The sequence below is a fragment of the Poromitra crassiceps genome (genome assembly GCF_964638095.1).
Source record: "Poromitra crassiceps genome assembly, chromosome: 18".
Classification (NCBI taxonomy): domain Eukaryota; kingdom Metazoa; phylum Chordata; class Actinopteri; order Beryciformes; family Melamphaidae; genus Poromitra; species Poromitra crassiceps.
In genome coordinates, this window is record NC_139636.1 from 21,547,808 (window position 1) to 21,566,719 (window position 18,912).

At 41.6% G+C, this 18,912-nt stretch overlaps 1 protein-coding gene and 1 pseudogene across 2 annotated transcripts in view; both read right to left on the minus strand.

Annotated features, from left to right (window-relative positions):
• Positions 1-746: 746 nt before the first annotated feature.
• Positions 747-998, minus strand: LOC310793012 (ubiquitin pseudogene; annotated as a pseudogene). The gene has a single exon. The product of its transcript is annotated as a ubiquitin pseudogene (transcript).
• Positions 999-4,120: 3,122 nt separating this feature from the next.
• LOC310793013 (thromboxane-A synthase-like) overlaps positions 4,121-18,912 on the minus strand; it is a gene marked incomplete at its 3' end in the record, with an annotated part of 80,833 nt that continues 66,041 nt past the window's right edge. Inside the window, exons 10-13 of the mRNA XM_083654764.1 lie at positions 12,634-12,722; positions 11,964-12,101; positions 9,678-9,840; positions 4,121-4,231 (exon numbers count right to left, since the gene is read on the minus strand). Of these exons, the coding sequence (XP_083510890.1) occupies positions 4,121-4,231; positions 9,678-9,840; positions 11,964-12,101; positions 12,634-12,722 (501 nt within the window). The remainder of the gene's footprint in view (positions 4,232-9,677; positions 9,841-11,963; positions 12,102-12,633; positions 12,723-18,912) is intronic.

Sequence of the window (18,912 nt, forward strand, 5' to 3'; positions counted from 1 at the left end):
AAAAAGTGTTATCTAGTGAAGCCCGTCTGGTCAAACCGCAGCAATGTGACCGATGTCGTGGGAAAGCTGGAGTCCTGGAGCTGGAGCTTTTGATTCATGGAGGTAGGGACTTAGCTTGTTTTAGCTTGTAGTTTGCCGTATTAGCTTATTATTACCATTATTAAACTGTCTGCAGAAGGCCTGTGTTACCAGAATAAATGGCTGGTTGGAGGCAAAAGTGATGCACAAAAAACTGAAAAATATAATTATGCTGATATTGTGGTTTTAGTTGGCTAATATTAGACGTTAGCTTGCTTGCTGTTATGACCCCTAGCTGTATTTGTACTATATATATTCTATATTATGATTATGATTCAGATCAACTTTATTTTTTGCCATTTTTATTGATTTTCCTTTAAATTGAACACATCATTTGCAGCATATATTGGAAATGAAAGTATGCACAAGCATGGAGCAGCTACATTGTGTAACGATTGAGAAAAGTAACCATCCCGAGTTTGTGTTGTCATCATGTGATCAGTGATGTCATAGATGACAGCGATGTCATCAGTGCGAAATCATCGGCAACGTGGCCACTTTCTTTCAGCGACCTGGCCATTTTCTCTCTTTCATAGGGACAGACAGACAGACGGATGGATGGACGGACAGACAAACATACAGACAGACCCTCTTATACATTAGATGCCTGGGCCCCTGGTGGCCACGCCATAACAAAGAAGAAAAACAAGTAGGCTAGTTGGTTGGAATTAGCAGCATGGAATGATTTCCTGCCCGCCCCTCAGACGCAGGACAAGATGGAGGGTGGACTCCTTCTGGATGTTGTAGTCAGACAGGGTGCGTCCATCTTCCAGCTGCTTGCCAGCAAAGATCAGCCTCTGCTGGTCGGGAGGAATGCCTTCTTTGTCCTGGATCTTGGCCTTCACATTCTCGATGGTGTCACTTGGTTCAACCTCCAGGGTGACGGTCTTACCGGTGAGGGTCTTCACAAAGATCTGCATGCCGCCCCTCAGACGCAGGACAAGATGGAGGGTGGACTCCTTCTGGATGTTGTAGTCAGACAGGGTTCGACCATCTTCCAGCTGCTTGCCAGCAAAGATCAGCCTCTGCTGGTCAGGGGGAATGCCTTCTTTGTCCTGGATCTTGGCCTTCACATTCTCGATGGTGTCACTTGGCTCAACCTCCAGGGTAACGGTCTTGCCAGTGAGGGTCTTCACAAAGATCTGCATGTATAGTTTTGTTGTAGGCGGTTATTGTGGTTCAGGCTATGAGTTGTCCAATTTATAACCTCAGGGAAGGGGAGGATTTATGACATCACTGAGTGATGTCACAATTGGATAACATCACTGATGTTGTCACTGATTATTCCACTCATCATGTCACACTGATGACATAAGGATGACATTACAATGCTCGAGTGACATCACTGATGACATCATCACTGACATCCTGATGACATTGCAATTGCTTGCGTGACTGCAACACTATTTACATCACTCACTAATGACATCACCGATGACATCACAATTGCTCTGTCATCATTGTGACATCATCGGCAACCTGTCCACTTTCCTTCGGTGACCTGGCCACTGGAGGCACTGCCAGGAGCTGGTGGAGTGATCGGGTTATACAGAATGTATGGAAACAGTGGATGGATAAATCCAGAAGGAGGTGGTAATGCAACATAAAGGATGCCAACTGCCATAAAACACCACAGAAGAAGAAGACCTGGCCACTTTCTTTTGTTCTTTCTTAATAATATATTAAATGTATTAGGCGCTTTTCTAAAAACTCAAAGACGCTTTGCATTACATGGGTAAAAAAAAAATGCACGAGCTTTCACAGTGGTCATTTTGTGTCAAAAAGGCAGTGTAAACACAGGTGCAAGTGTAGGATTTCACAAGCAAAATATTAATGAGAGTTTCCAACTTCCATGATTGGAAGCCCATCCCAAGATGGCAACAACCACACCAGGCTTCCAAACGGGAGTTCAAAAATCAATGGGTCACGTCACACTGGCTCCAGTCCATATCTGGGCCCCCTAGTGGCAAGGCCCTAGGCATGTGCAGTAATCCGGCCCTGCCTGTCGCATTCCCACCAGGCTTGTTTTATCCAAAAGGGTTCAAGGACTCTCACTACGGGAATCTTGCTCTTGCAAGTGACCTAGAAGACTAAATTCATCTCACTAAACACACATCTCTAAGGACACACAAAGTCAGTTATAGAAGGTTCAACATACCGTACTCATGTCTATGAGTGAAATTAGGAATATAAACAAATCCACATTGTTTATATGGAAAACTCTGTTGTTGATTATCTTTAATTCATCAAAATTTGTTTTTCTTCATTTCTGTAATGTATGACCATGATTCCTACGGATATACCATGATTCCTACTGTAATTGAATTCAGATATTTTAGTAAACATGCCTGTGTGGATGTTGGAATTTTCACATTAACTTTATCTTGTAAACCTTATTATGTTGATTAGTTTTAGAAAACCAATCAAGTAATATTAAGAAGCAAACATCATGCCATATCAATTTCATGTCCTGCAATAAATTGTTGAATGCATTCATCCTCCTCATGTGCTTATTGTGAGTAGCAGACCCACAGTGTTAACATATGATATGATAACATGTAGTGTTAAAGTTGTGTGAACTGTCAGTTTTAAAATGTGTGAATTTAGTGAAAAGTGCATTCTTTAAAGTCAGCTAGAGAGTGAATTATGACAACACGCATTCAAGGCTGGCTCCAAGCTCGTGACAATGGTAGAATTCATTTCAAGTCATTTTTGTATTGCTTTGTATAATTCCTCTTCATGTTTGCATGATGTATCTTTTACCAAACCCACATTCATTCTCTTGTGTTTTCAGTTCTGCACCCCCCCCCCCACATGAGCAAAGCACCTGAAGTATTCGCCTTTTACACTTCCCACCCAATTCCCCCATTTTGTGTCTAAAAGGCAGGAAGTAACACAGGTGCAAGCAAAACATTAATGAGGGTTTCCAACTTCCAATCAATAGGTGTTCCAGTTCCAGGTTTTGCTTGCACCTGTGTTACTTCCTGCCTTTTAGTCACAAAATGGGTAAATTGGGTGGGAAGTGAAATAGGCTAATGTTGTACCCTTGCAGCTACAGCAGTCTATGGTCTTGAGTCATTGGTCTCGTCACGAGGACAATTATGGCTATTTAGGCATGTTCTGTACTGGACTGTACTAGACTTGCTATATTGATTGGCTGTGTGTACTGTATGTATATGGTCTACAGGTGTTTTCGTTTCTTCTCCATGGATGCCGTTGGCAGTGTGGCATTTGGTACCTATAGGTGGACTCTCAGAACAATCAAATCACTCATCCACCATGCTGCGATGTTCTCAAGAGCAGAGCCCTTATAATCAACAAAAAGCTAAATGAGAAAACATACTTCTGATTAATCATAGTCAGTAATAATCACATTGAATTTCAAGCCATTCAATTTCAAATAGAACCTTTGCCTTTATTTTTTTACATTCAACAGTAATAAGCATGACACATTAAAATTCATGTCATTCATATACAGTCACTGCAAAATACAATCTCCATAGTAGAGTAAACATAATTTCTATTTTGTTTGCAACTTTTCTCAACTCAACAGTATTAGTAATACATGTATTCCAATCCGCTACCCCGGGAAATCACACAAGATATATATAGATAGATAGATAGATAGATAGATAGATAGATGATTTTATTGTCACTTCATGGTACAAGTATCATGTGTGAAATTCTTCTGGGTTCGCTCTCAGAGTGAGGAAGGCAGAACCAAGTCGCCACAGAGCGGCGCCATCAGATTCATTGGACAATGCATTTAAAATAAAATACACTCAGATTATTCACATTATTACTAGTTTGAAAAGTAATAAAGGCACGCTTCAAAATTATACAATACATACACATTTGTTGTAACATGTACAGGATTACCAGCAAGACAACCCACACCACGACGCAGGAGGCTGCCATACTGCGCCAGTTTGGTCGTGGGGGGGAGGGGGGTGCATTATTATCCTGCTGCATTATTTATTGCTCATCTTTTGTTTCATAGGTTTTTTCTACCACCTACTGTATGAATAGGAACGGTGAGCTTCTAATCATCTGGTGGAGAATTCACTTGATCTTCTCCCTCTCTTCTTGTGATTTTCACAAATATGCCATTTTTAGGTCTAAGCATGTTGAGACACTCCACCTCTGGAGGAACCTGTTCCAGAAAAGAGCACCATGTGAAAGGAACGTCTACCATACATTACACATTCATCTCATTGTCTGATGTAGCCCCATGTTTAATAACCAAATATGTGACTGGGTAACAAAAAGTTTGGTAACACATCGATTCCCGATGGAGGAGAGATGTTGTTCCTCAAACCGGTCTCCCATCTCTTTAACATGGCTGGAAACACACTGGCTGACAGAGCGCCTCCTACAGACAGTCAGCCCACACCTCAGTCACTCACTTTTGAATGGCAACAGCCAGAGGAAATAGTGAAAAGCACTGAGAAAACCAGCCTTAAGCGGTCTGACCTGGTGGCACAGAGGGTTAGCTTGCTGCCAGCAGTATTGAGGCCTCAATCTCTTTTGAGGTCGTGGGTTCGAGTCTCAGTCAGTTTTGAATGGACAGCCAGAGGAAAGAGAAGAAAGTGCCCACAGATTAGCTACTTAACTATTTCTAAATTGACTAAAAGCTAAAATATATCCTTTTGACCTATAGCCAGCCACTTCAAAAGTCATACAGAGAGAAATACAGCATCACTGGCAGTACCTTTGTGGTTCGCTGTGTATGTCAGCTGCCTTCAGAGGAAGAGGTTTTGAGTTCAAACCTGGGTTGTGCACAGACTGAACTTTCATCTGTGCTTTTTGAGGCAGCAAAGTTATTTGTATTTGAATAAAAGTGGAAATAGGCGTAACAATCCTTTAGTTTTTATTGCACTTCTAATTAGAGTAATAAGAATAATAATAATAATAATAATAAATACATAATATTTTTGACAGTGCAGATAATCATAGTTTTTTTTAAATAACACTAAATAATAAATTAAGTTAAATTATATTTACACTAAAGTCAGGTGCTTTCATCACATTCTTTATGTTATTTTCCTTTAACTTGTGCTTTTGTGTCTTCTATCCATAATTTATAAAAGATATTTTCAGCCATTGTATACTTTTTTGACAGATGTATGTTGCTTTACAACTGAGTAAGAGAGCTGAAATTGGGTGAGAGACATAGAGAGTGATAAAGAGAGAGAGGTTTTGCTGAATAGCCCACTGTAAAAAGTTAAACCAGACAGGTCAAACTTTTCATAGTGCACTGTGAAAAGTTCAACCAGCCACACCTGAACAATCACACCCAGGTGGTGCTAATTAAGTGCCTTAAAGTGGTAATCCACAACAGCTGCGCTGGATTAGGTAACGGAATTGATGAGGGAGAGAAGTCTCGCCTCAGGAAACCTAGGTTACATCATAACCATCCGTTCATCTCTATGCAATCTAAATCCCATAGAGATAGGCACAGTGCTTATCTCTATACCGTTTATATCGCATAGAGATAAACACAGTGTTATTCTATTAGGCAGGGGTGGGCAACTATTTTTCATGGGGGGCCACATGAGAAATCCAGATTGTTGCCGGGGGCCGAACAAATATTGTCATGTCGTAATGGATGGGCAACTTTGATGATAGAGAGGGCCACAAAAAAAGTCCTCGCTACCAGATTTTGCTGAGGGCTGAACGGCGCCAGCGCGAAAAAATTGGGGCATTTGAAGCCAGGTTTAGAGGAATAACTCATTTTAAATTAACAGTTGTGATGTCATTATTCAGTCTTAACCACCAATATTTGATCCTTTTCTCACTCACTCCTATGTCACCACACTCTCCCTGCAGGGCTTGAAATTTACTTTTTTCACCACCTGCCAATATGGCTGCTAGATTTTAAAGTTACCAGCCAATTAGAATTTCCACTATCCGAAATGTTTTTCTTGAAATAAACCAGAATATGAGTGGGTTAATTTAAGCATAAGTATCAGTAAGTGGCCGGGATTCTCAAAGCCTGTGTTGAGGGTCACACGAACATGCACTCTTGAAGCTAAATAAATCCAAAACCAACAAGTTAATTATTTAAATTTCTACCTCAATGTAGAACAGCCATTTCTTACACATGAGATTACTTTTGGCCTTTTAGTCATAAAGATTATTGAAAGATATTCCATATTCCAGACTGAAATGCTATAACAGAAGAATATTGGCCAGAATGACATGAACATTTGGACACTTATTCAGCGGGTATCTTGCATGTTGCGTTCAGGTGCACTGTAAAAAAAAAAAAAAAAAATTTGCAATCCCATCGCGGGCCACACAGGGGGCCGTATGTTGCCCATGTGTGCTTTATAGTAACGTTCAGTCATAACTCATTTATAATTAAGCCCATAGTTAATGAACTAATCATGTACAAAACACACACACAGTCACATATTTTATATACTGTATATGTTGTAAGCCTAATTTTTGCCATCACAGCTGCTTTTTACATGTATGGGATAATACAGGCTAATATACAAGGTGTCCCAAGCTCTGAGTCATTATAAACTCAATTAGCTACAGAAGCTAATGTTCACATTCAGTCCTTGTATATTTCTCTCATGTGTTCATCATTCCTTTCCTCCTCTGTGTGTGTGTGATTGAGAAATGAGATGCAGGTGGTGTTCATCCTAATTGGCCTGGTCAGGTGTCAGATTGCTGCTGGCTGATTGGCTGGTGGAGAGCATTTAAGCCAGCTGATGCCATCCTGTCGCCCCTTGCTCTCCTCATTCCCAACGATGATGGCTGCTGTGCTGACTGCTGTGTTCTGTCAGGTAGGAACTGTGTGTAGACCTACTTTAGTAGTTCGGCAGAACTTTATTAAGATGTCTTTATCTTGGTAGACCTGTGCAGTCTAAACTGTAAATAGTTACCTTCCAGATCTACACTTTTGTACACTGTAAATAACACTTACCCAAGTAGCAGAAAGTAGGGGGAGAAGCCCTTTAGTTTTTTTTTACATTTTCTCATGTTTATTTTGTAGGAGCTTATAGGTAAGAGCTGTGTCTTATTTAATCCATCATTTTCTTTTCTTAGGTAAATTTAAGGTTGGAGATTAGTTTGATTGGTTAGTTGTGTTGGGGCCATGCTGTGCTCTGAAACTAAACCTGCTACTTGTGAACTTGTGATGGTGGTTTGGCTGATCATCCTTGGGAGTGGGAAGAGTGGGGGCACTTTTGTGTTGCGGTCCGGTTCCCTGAGGCCGGTTCCTAACATAATTGGGTGCTTGTCTGCTTTTCTCATTCGTCAGCACGTCGTCTGTGTGCGTGTATATATATATTTTATGTTTGTTTGGTGGGCAGTCTTTGTGCAGGTGGTAAATGGTGTTAGTCAAGGTGCCTTTGCATGGAGCTGAGGAAGCTTATGGTGGTAAAGCTGGTGGAGAGGTTTGTTGGAGGAGGAGCCGGTCAGAGGGGACCAGTAAGACTGAGGAGGGGCGTGACAAGGCAGGGCCGTCAGTAGCACCGTTCTCCTCTTTCTGTGTAGACTGCTACCCTACAAGAGTCTCCGTACATAGACTTGCCTGTCACTCTGACTCCCAAGCCGTCTAAATCAGCGATACAGACGTATTTACAAGTGTCACAGAAACATTTCAAAGCCACATATTGAGAAGAAGAGTTCATAGCTTCTCGACATCGGGGTTAGAAAGCTCGTCGCTGCTCATAAATGCCTCTTTTCATCTGAAGTCTGTGCTGGTGATATTTTTTACCAAGCTTTTGGCCAGAGTGGCGCTGTTGAGCGCTCTGACGGCTGGGAGCTCTAACCTGGAAAAAATATCACCAGCACAGACTTCAGATGAAAAGAGGCATTTATGAGCAGCGTCGAGCTTTCTAACCCCGACGTCGAGAAGCGATGAACCCTTCTCAATATGTGGCTTTGAAATGTATACGTCTGTATCACTGATTTAGACGGCTTGGGAGTCAGAGTCACAGGCAAGTCTATGTACGGAGACGGGACTCTTGTAGGGTAGCATAGTCTACACAGAAAGAGGAGAAACGGTGCTACTGACGGCCCTGCCTTGTCACGCCCCTCCTCAGTCTTACTGGTCCCCTCTGACCGGCTCCTCCTCCAACAAACATCTCCACCAGCTTTACCACCATGAGCTTCCTCAGCTCCATGCACACCATTTACCACCTGCACAAAGACTGCCCACCAGACAAACATATAAAATATATATATATACTCAGACGACGTGCTGACGAACGAGAAAAGCGGACGAGCCCCCAATTATGTTAGGAACCGGCCTCGGAACGGGACCGCAACACAAAAGTGCCCCCACTCTTCCCACTCCCAAGGATGATCAGCCAAACCACCATCACAAGTTCACAAGTAGCAGGTTTAGTTTCAGAGCACAGCATGGCCCCAACATCAACAAATCAAACTAATCGCCAACCTTAAACTTACCTAAGAAAAGGATGGATTAAGGTAGTAAGGTAGGTTTTCTCAGGGCTTTAAAGCACTCTTTCCTCTGCTCTTTCTAGTGTATGTTACATACTGTACGTATTGGCCAAGTATATTAACATTTATTTGCTGGAAAAGTCTGCCCAGGTTACAGGCACTAGGCAGCCATCTTGCCTGCTCAGAATTCTCTCCTCAGAATGAAGATTGATTGACAGCTGTCATGCCGTGATATGATTGGTTGAAATGGGGTAGAAATTTGATAGTACTGAATGCCATCAGCATACTGTAGATTACAGTTATGAATCAAATCCTGAAAAATGAACTTTTGATGTAGAAAACATTTAAACTCAAGAAATTAGATTTTTGTGATTCTTTTTTGCATACATTAAATAGGTTCACTGAATAACCAGGGGTGTGATCTAAACTAGAAAAAAAATCATTTTTCATTTCAGCTCGACTTTAAGTACATTTTATTATTATTATATTTTATTAAATACGTTATTTTTCTGCTCTTTTCGGAACTCTAAAGATCAGTCTCTAATGACTTCAGTTGTTTGGAGAACGCTGCTATGAAGTTGTACTAAGGTCTGACATTGTTTTATGGACCAACAAACTAAACCAAAGTTTTGACTCACATTGGGGTGAGTAGATAATGACTATTCATTTAATACTACATGCTCTACCGGTTGCTCTAAAGCACCCAGGATTATTATAATTGTGTGTTATGTGTTTCTGTCTGCCTGCTGGTTCATTCATCCCATTTTACATCACAATAATCATGTTTATGTTGTCTCCCCTCACCCTTCACTCTCCTATCATACTGGGGTTAACAAAGATAAAATAACGTTTTACATTAATGGGAAGTTATTACATGAAGAGTTGATACCTTGTTACAGTATGTCTCTCTGTTGCATGTCCCTCACATGACTAATAATTACTGAAACAAGCCTAGATCCTGTAAATATTCACTTTTTCACCAAAAAAGGTTTATAATGACTAATTTATATGGAAAGAAAAAAAACTCGTCGACTCCTCTGAAAACCATCTTTGAACCTCCTCAGGGGTTCTGACGATGTAATGTGTCACATGAATCCTAAAATTCTAAATTTTCATTTAAGGGATTGTTGTCATTAGTGCTAATAATAATAATATAAGGTATCTCCTGGCCAACTCACCTTTGTCTCAGAGCAGGCCACAATGTTGAACCTGTGGAACACACGCACCAGCGCCATCTTCATCTCCATTTGGGCAAGCCTCAGTCCCACACAGCTACGGGGGCCTGCCCCAAACGGCAGGTATACAAATGGATGCCGATTAGCCTTGGCCTCTGGCGTGAACCTGGAGATCAACCATACATTTGAGTTTGAATTTAAAGGCTACATTGAAGGTCCCAAATCATGTAAAACACAGGATTCCCCTTGTATTTAAAGGAGATTGATGTGGTATACACACAAACATTGTGAAAGTTTGTTTTGTTTTTTTTTGGAGGGGGGGCATTTTTGCCTTTATTTAGATAGGACAGTAGGCAGACAGGAAAGGTGGGGACAGAGAGAGGGGATGACATGTGGCAAAGGACCTCGGGTTGGAGTAGAACGCGCGTCGGCCGCACGAAGGACCGTCGTAAGCGTGCTACCAGGTGAGCCGCCAGGACGCACACATTGTGAAAGTATTCAAATGGATGATCGCCAACTAAATTCCACACAATCCATATTATACAATTGGTTCGCTCATGATCATTTTTGTAAGAAATACCGTAATAGAATAACAAAGTATTTTTTGTTTTGTTTTTCTCAAAGTGATTGAGCAGTTGTCATTGTTTATTACGCGAGAGTTTTCCCTGCCTCTTGCTGGCTGCAGTTGCCAGTTTTGTGGTGTGACAAGTTTCACTTTTGAAACGGTTAGCCAATCAGAACAGAGGAGTCGTTAATATTAATGAGCCTTGGGCGTCCGGGTAGTGTAGTGGTAGATTCCCTGCCTACCAACATGAGGGTCGCAGGTTCGTATCCACGCGTTACCTCCGGCTTGGTCGGGTGCTCAGGCACAATTGGCTGTGCCTGAGGGTGGGAAGCCGGATTGGAGGTATGTGTCCTGGTTGCTGCACCAGCGCCTCCCCTGGTCAGTCAGGGTGGAAGGGAACTGGTGGGAATAGCGTGATCCTCCAATGTGCCATGTCCCACTGGGGAAGCTCCCCCCGTCAGGTGAAAAGAAGCGAGAAGCGGCTGGCTACTGCGCATGTCTCCCCAGATCGGCACAGGGTGGAGCAGCCAATAGGACAGCATCAAGCCCCCCAGGAATAGTGCTGGGCTGTGAAGCCATTTGAACATGGTGGCGAAGCTCTGTATTGCAAGTCACGTGACGCCATGCAGCCCAGAAAGGAAAATTCCCATCCACTTGCATGGGGACCCCGGCAGCTGTTAAACCCAGGGGAATTTTTTCCAGGTGTCACTCAAAGTATAAAACGACTCTTTTAATTATCAACACATTTTTTATGTGGCATTTTCTTGGAAAGGCTCAGAGAGATGCTGAAAAATGTATTTTATGACTTGAGGTCCATTCAAAGCTGTTTGTGTGGTGTCATGTACCAAAGGCACGCTCAATCCATTCTTATTGTATACATTCAATTAAACACTGGAAAGTGTAGAATATGGGACTTTTAAAAACCTGCACTCAAATCTCCTTATGATAGGCTAACATTTACAGCCTGACTGTCTGTTACAACTGAGACAAAGTAAAGAGTGTCTATCACCCTTTCTGATCATGGAAAGGAGATGGCATGTTGATTCTAGCAGTGTACTGAATAATGCAGTACACATTTGTATTGCATACATACATAATAATATTTAGGAGCAGATCCGGATCACACTCACAAACAAGCAATAATAGCACAACCTTGGCAGAGGTTTGCGCTCTCAGTGCCCTTCTACAGTAGTTCATGTAGTGTTAGTACTGTATGTTAAATTTGTAGTTACTCTCTCTTTCGCCAAAAGAAACCATAACCTCGGGAAGACGCTACAGAGTTCCTGCAGCAACCAAGAACATCTACAAAAAATCTTTCATACGAAATGCAATAAATCTGCTAAATTCATAAACATCATCCACATCAGAACTATCAACTATCAGAGTTATCTCTGCCTGTATTGTGCATCTTCTTCTATGTTGTATTATGGATCCTGTCGTTTCACTGTACTGTGTATGTGTTTGTTGCATGTATTTGTGACTTTCATGTGTGCCAGCAAACCTGTAAAGCCAAAGACAAATTTCCACATTGTGGACAGCAATAAAATTGAATTGAATTGAATTGAATAACACACAGCTAGCTTTAGCTAGTTACATAGATATTTGAAAAAGATTAAAGAAGAATTATAATTTGTCAAGAAGTACAGTTCAGAAATCTGCTAGATCTTGATAAAGTTGAAATACAGGTAGACACTGTAGTTTTGTTTGTAAGGAGCGCCACCTACCGCTCAGGGATGAACCTCTCAGGCTCCGGCCAGTGTTCTGGGTCGCGGTGTAGGAAACGTAATGGGACATGCAATGTTGCTCCTTTAGGTAGAGACTGGCCATTCACCACACAGTCATGCTCGATGTAACGCCCAAACCTGTGTCGGGCAAAAGAACACTGAAAAGAAGAATCCTGCATGCTCTATACTGCCCTACAAAGACAAACAGCAGTAACTGCACTAATGACAAGAAGAAAAATGTAATTAAAGTTCCCCCCTGTCACAGCTATCTACTTATCGCTATTGGGTGAAAACCTTGTAACTATCTTCAAAATGTCAACTTTCCAGGAACAAAGGAAAACAGCCATTGACCACACAGTCCTCCTCGATGCAACGGCCAATCCTGTGTGGAGCAAAGTAACACTGAAAAGAGGGATCCTCCATGTTCTATACACCTCAACACATCATTTCCCTGTATTCCTTCTGACAAGTGATAATACTTATGGATCGTATCGGTCAGTATGATAACTGAAAATAATTGTGGAAGAAAAGAAACAGCTCTGCTCCACATTAACTATAAACCAGTGCTGGGATTTCAACAGTGCCGAGGAATGCCACAGCATTACATGTATTTGATAGTGATATTTGGTGAAGATGCATCATTAATATTCAATTAACGTGCTTACTGTACCTGAATACAGGTGGGTAGAGGCGCAACACTTCAGATATAACCATGTCTAAATACTTCAGCTCTTGGACATTTGTGTAATCAGGCGATTCCTACAAAAGAATAGAAAACAATATAAATTACTTTACAATTTCACTAACTACTATGCAAATAAAACCACAACAAGGCTGCCATTAAAGCTGTGTTGCAGTTCTTCATGCTGCCTGTAGAGAGCAGTAATACATATTCATATTTGATCTATCAGTCTATGAACATTGTGACAAAGAAATGTTTTGGTGAATCTAAACAGTGTTGGGGAGTAGAGAACTACATGTAGTTGAACTACATAGGTTAACTACATTTTGCAGTAGCTTGCTGCTGGTAGTTCAACTACATTTATATTTGCATAGTGAGTCAAGTAGTTAAACTACTTTTTGGTCATTTTTGTGTAGTTTAACTACTCAAACTACAAACTACAATTTTGGGCAATAAAATGAAAGGATTCAGGAATATATATATATATATATACACACATATATATTCAATTCAATTCAATTCAATTTATTGTTGTCCACAATGTGGAAATTTGTCTTCGGCTTCACAGGTTTGCTTGCACACATGAAAAGTACAGTACACAGTACACAGCACAGGAAATTATAGGGTACATAATACAACATATAACAAGACAACAGGACAACAGCACATTACAGACAGCGATAACGGACATGGTTCTGATGTGGATGAGTCTGACATTTATGAATTTAGCAGATTTATTGCGTTTGGTATGAAAGATTTTTTTGTAGATGTTCTTGGTTGCTGCAGGAACTCTATAGCGTCTTCCCGAGGGCAGTTTTGTGAACTCATTAAAAAGGGGATGTACAGGGTCACACACAATTTGTCTGGCTTTTCGTGCCACCCGTGTTTTATAAATACATCCAAGTTGTTCTTGTTCTTTCCCAATAATTTTACTTGCCGGGCTCTATCGTTGCATCGGCCTATGAACTACGTTCAACGCCACACGCAGCGCAGATCAGTGGGCGTGGACCAGCGCACTTGATATTTTGGTATCGGCGCTACACCCAGCATTAAGCATTACAACCACGCCTTTTAAGCGTAAAATTATGCACTATCTGCTCATTGGCTAAGTGGAGTAAACGAATCACATGCTTCACTTTTCAGCTCCAATTCCACGGAGCGATCCAGTCCGGCTTCAGAAAAGCCGAGGGCTCTGATCCCCCCCCCCCCTTTTATCCCCTCTGTCTGTCTGGCTATTCCATATTATTCTCAAACCAATCTAACTGCAGTTTAAATACTGCAAGCATGTAAATACGCTACACTATAGCAAGATCAAAGTGAAAAGAATGTTCTAAACGCATCAGCTAGAAAAAAAAAGTAGGGCCAAGTTATTGGAGCAGACATCACAGTATAGCACATGACAGTAGAAGAGCGTTACGCTGTCACTTATCTAAATCACATTAAATCGACGAGGGATATATATAGGCCCAGGATGACATATATGTTTCACATAGGGTTGTGTTTGGATTTCGCATTTTATTTTGTCCAATATTGAAATGTTCTACAATAGCATGTTGTGGGAACATGACACATTATTTAGATCTATTTCGATGTACCTTTCTATCTATTTAGGCTAATTTCGATGCGATTTATTATCGAAATGGATTAGCCCAATGCATGCTGGGAGATTTCACGTCTGGCTGTTGCAGGGAAGCCGCAGTGAATGTTTGCCCAGAATGATCTCGTTCCTTCACTGCACAGGTAGGATGATGCAATAGCCTCTGAATGTCACAGGCTCTAAACTGTCATGTTAGAAAAAACTGTCATGTTGTTAAAATATGTACGGTAGAACAACTTATTTTTTCTGAGAGAGAGAGAACCGGCTAACTTTTTTTCAAGCAGTCCGTATTGTGCCTGTCAGACTGATGAGTAAGAGAGAGGGAGTGACACAGAGAGAAGGGACAGAGGAGAGGCAGATGAGCGCTCCGCGCAACCAGCGCACTGAATAGGCCTGGTTTTCAAAAGCGCAAAGCGCTAAATTTACGCCAGGTGGGAAGATATCATTAGGCCGGTATTTAAGGCCGAAACGCCCATTCTCGCCCATTCTGGGACTGCGCCACGCCCAGTTCGCCTAAAGTGCATTTGGGGGCCTAAAGCCATGTTGATATCTTCCAGAGGCAGGCGCAAGGCATGTTTTTTTGCATGTAAGGCCAGTTTTTGCGCCGAAGGCCTGTGGGAGAATAGGGCCCGCCATGTTTGTAATTCGGGACAGTCTATTTCTGTTCTTAGCTCCTAGATTCCCATACCATGTACACATGTCATACATACATACATACATGTACATACATGTCATACATGTCATACATATATATATATATAATTTGACACTGACATTACTTTCTATGTGTGTTTTCTAAAGTATAAATAGTTGTACTGATCATAATAATATTTGGGCTATAGGTCAGCTAGATTGATTTCTATTCAGTCTTCTGTGATTTGCCTTTGTGCTCTTTGCATTTTTACTATTGCTTATCATTTTACTATTACATTTTACAATTGCTTGCATTTTACTATCGCTTGTCATATATGTCTAATGTGCTTGGACCCCAGAAAGACTAGCAGTCATCTTGGCATCATCTTGTTTATTGTTTTAATAAACAATAAACAATAAACAATAAACAATAAACTTCCATGGTGAAGTAGTTGGTAGCTTCTTAAGCTATGCTTTCAAAGTAGCTTCCCCAACACTGAATCTAAACACGATGTTGACAACACATAGATGAATATGTTAATGTAAATATGAGTCACGTAGTTTAAACCCAATCCACACAATAAGATTTACTTGACTTGGCCAGTAATCAAATGCATCTGACAAACCAAATCGCATGAAAGTAAGCATGTACTGTATGGTATGGATGGACATGGACACAATCCAGTGGCGTGCCTGACCAAGTTGGTGCCCTAGGCAAGATTTATTTGCCCCCCCCCCCTCCCCCCCCAAAGAAAATATAATAAAAATTATATCGCAGCTAATTCCACCACTGCAGTGCAGGCTCAGAATCGCCCTTCCCCAGTGGCGCTGGAAGTACTTTTAGGTAGGGGGTGCTGTAAGGAAGGGACTCTCTGTGCTGCCCGCAAGGACAGCGCCGAAGAAAATTTGATGTTTTTTGGACTTTCATCCATATTTAGAAGAATATTTAATTTTAAATTAACATTAGGATTATACTGTTGTGATGTCATTATTCAGTATCTTCTCCTTTTCTCACTCACTTTCATGTAAGCACCTGCTCCCTTTAGTCGTTTTACACTACAACAGACAGCAACACAGGCATAAACACTGAACTTATTATTATTATGGAAAACCAGATTATGATGAAAATCAAACACTTTTGAAGAGAGCGCGTATGAAATAAGATTAGAGCTGGGAAGCACAAACTGTTTTTTAATGCATTTTGTTGGTGGGATAAACACAAGACAGCCAAATCCATGGATTAGGGACCATGGTGAAAGTGCTGCAGCCCAGGCAGCCAGAAAGCCAGAATTAGAAAAATGATTTCACTATTATTTAAAGACTTAAGACGTTGTTGTGCTTATTTTTTGCCAAAAAAAAAAAAAAAAAAAAAAACTTTTTTTATTTACCCTCTCTGGCGCCCCTAACGGCTCAAGCGCCCCTAGCATTTGCCTAGTTCGCCTAATGGACGGCACGCCACTGACACAATCAAATTAACTAGAGCCTGCCTGATACTGGATTTTTGAGGCCGATGCCGATACTGATATTAGGGAGTAAAAAAAATTTCATATACCGTATATATATTTGATATATCGGCTGATATTCTTATCTATATATATATCTTATTATAATATATATATATATATAAATTTGGCAATGTTTCAAGAATGTTGACCGACCAAAGTGCCAAAGTGGTTCAAAGGACTGAGGAGCTTTCAGTCCCTGTTGCTATCATGGCCTCACAACTCAGATGGATGACCTTGAACGTGTGGACCAGAGCCGGGCAGCCGCTCACTGACTTGGATGGCGATGACCCTGTTGTCTGGCAGCAGGGCCCTGCTGTCACTCCTCATTGGGGTGCCACACAGACTGACATGTTGCTAATGAGAACTAACAACTCTGCATCAACGGATAAAGCTCTGCACCGCTGCTCGCCTGCCACTGGAGCTGATCTAAGAGAGACAACCTTTTATCAAAGAGAGCCCTGTCACTGGGGAAAGGTGGGCTGTTCCTCCACTGTCCGTTTTGAAGGAAAAGTGATGTAAACAAGTGTCCCTTTCAGTACTAATACACTGCTGCTATGCCAGATTATTCTTGGATGGTGACAGATCATCAGGGCTATTGGGTCATTTGTATTCAGATGACATAGTGTCCTGATTATGCAGATTCAATGACAATCACTTATCCAAATCCTTTGGGGTGTTAAACAAAGCTGACTCTACAAGTTGATAGAATGGGCGTGTGTGTGTGTGTGTGTGTGTATTTGTTTAGATGTGAACAATCAGCATCTGTCTGCGCCAAGCGGCATGGCATAGACCACAAGTGGGAACGTCCAAGGCTCAAATATGCGTCAATGTCAGCTCTTTAGCCAACACCGGGCCACAGAGGACCATAGGCTGCTACACCATGGTATGCTGTTTAACTCTGGCCTACATGAGAGGGACAGAGAGATGGTGCAAGAGATGGACAGACATGAAAGGTACAGAATAAAGGGGGAGGGCATCTGCATGCCTGGTAAGCATGCTAGCTTGGCTCAGTGTAATGCAGGGATAACAAAGGGAGCTGGAGCTGCACTAAGCTACTCATGGAGAGACTAGCTGGGGAGCAGTGGGGTCTGTTGCCTTCTCTGAGGCCCGCCAGAGGGCACCGAGAGCCTGAAATAAATGGAGAACCCTTTCCCTCATGCACCAATTTCCCCACTCAGACTGCCTATGCCTAGGTTTGGTATATGGTTAATAAATATGCCTAGGTTTGGTATATGGTTAGCAGTGCGGCCTGAAAACAATATTCTTGTTGTCAACATTCTTGTTGAGCAAAGAGCTTCTCCTGTGTGTATTTTTCTTGACCTCTGCTCTTCTGGTGAGACTGTGGTAAGTTTTGGTAGATGGTCAGAATGCACCCTCAGACCCCCCTTTATGGTCGGGTGTCAGAGCTCGCTGGCCGCGCCGTAGGGCTACGCTGTACAAGTACACTATACTGTAGATGGGAAGATAACAGGAGAGTGGAAGGTATGACCAATATGCACGCCTACATTCTCTCTTTGGGCTAACTTCTAGTCATTGAAATCATAGTGTTATTCATTTTGATGGGGTCTACCCTGGGACGCCTTCATCAAGCGGACGTTTGAGTATGTAGGTCTAGCTGACCTAAACTCGGCTATGTTGGCTATATTTCTGGCTTAAGACTTGCAGGCCCTTTCAGATCATTCCAAATGTTTGGTGAGTGCACCAGACCATCGTCTAATCACTGTACAACTACCTTTTAAAGGCCAAAACAGCTGCAGGAGGGCTTCGCTCATCCACAGGCCAATCATAGCCTGCTGTTATATCACACTGATGTAGGCCTGATCTTTGTTGAAGTAAAAAGCCATTCAAACCAGGAAAAATACAGTTCATTTGCAAGGTCATTGTCCTGAACTTTCGATACTTTATTCAATATTTGTGGACATGTAAAAGTCTCTCCTGTGGTAGCAACTATTAATTAGTATTAAACATATTTTACCAGCACAACCTTTCACCTAGAAAAGACATAACCAAGGTGTGTTTCCGACCAGTTCTGTTACACCATGCGGTTTATCATTTAATGGTGTCCAATTAGACCTTTCAAACTGTTCCAAACCTGGGCAAGTGAAATATAGCTCTCTCTCTCTGTCCACTGCAGGTGAGAAGGTAAATTTATGTTATTTCATGTCAGCCAGCTGGGAAATTCCTTCACACCTTGTTCTTTGTGTTGGCCATAGTAAATGTTTTGGATTAACTTTGACAGCTAAGCTTTGATAACACAGAGACACTTTGAAGCATCGGTTGGGACCAATAATAAATTCTTGACACCCCTTCTCAAACTCTCTTTATAATGAGCTGAACGACAGGGTTTGTTCTACACATTTCTGACTCGCATCTTTTTGGGTCAGGATGTCATTACTTGCAAGCATTAAAACTCACAAAAGATGGTTGGGTCTCGTGATAGAACAGCGAGCATGGCTACAACTCCTGTGACTGAGGACAGAGAGGAAGGGAGTCCCATTGGCTCAGCTTTATTATGTGATTGTGTGTGTGTGT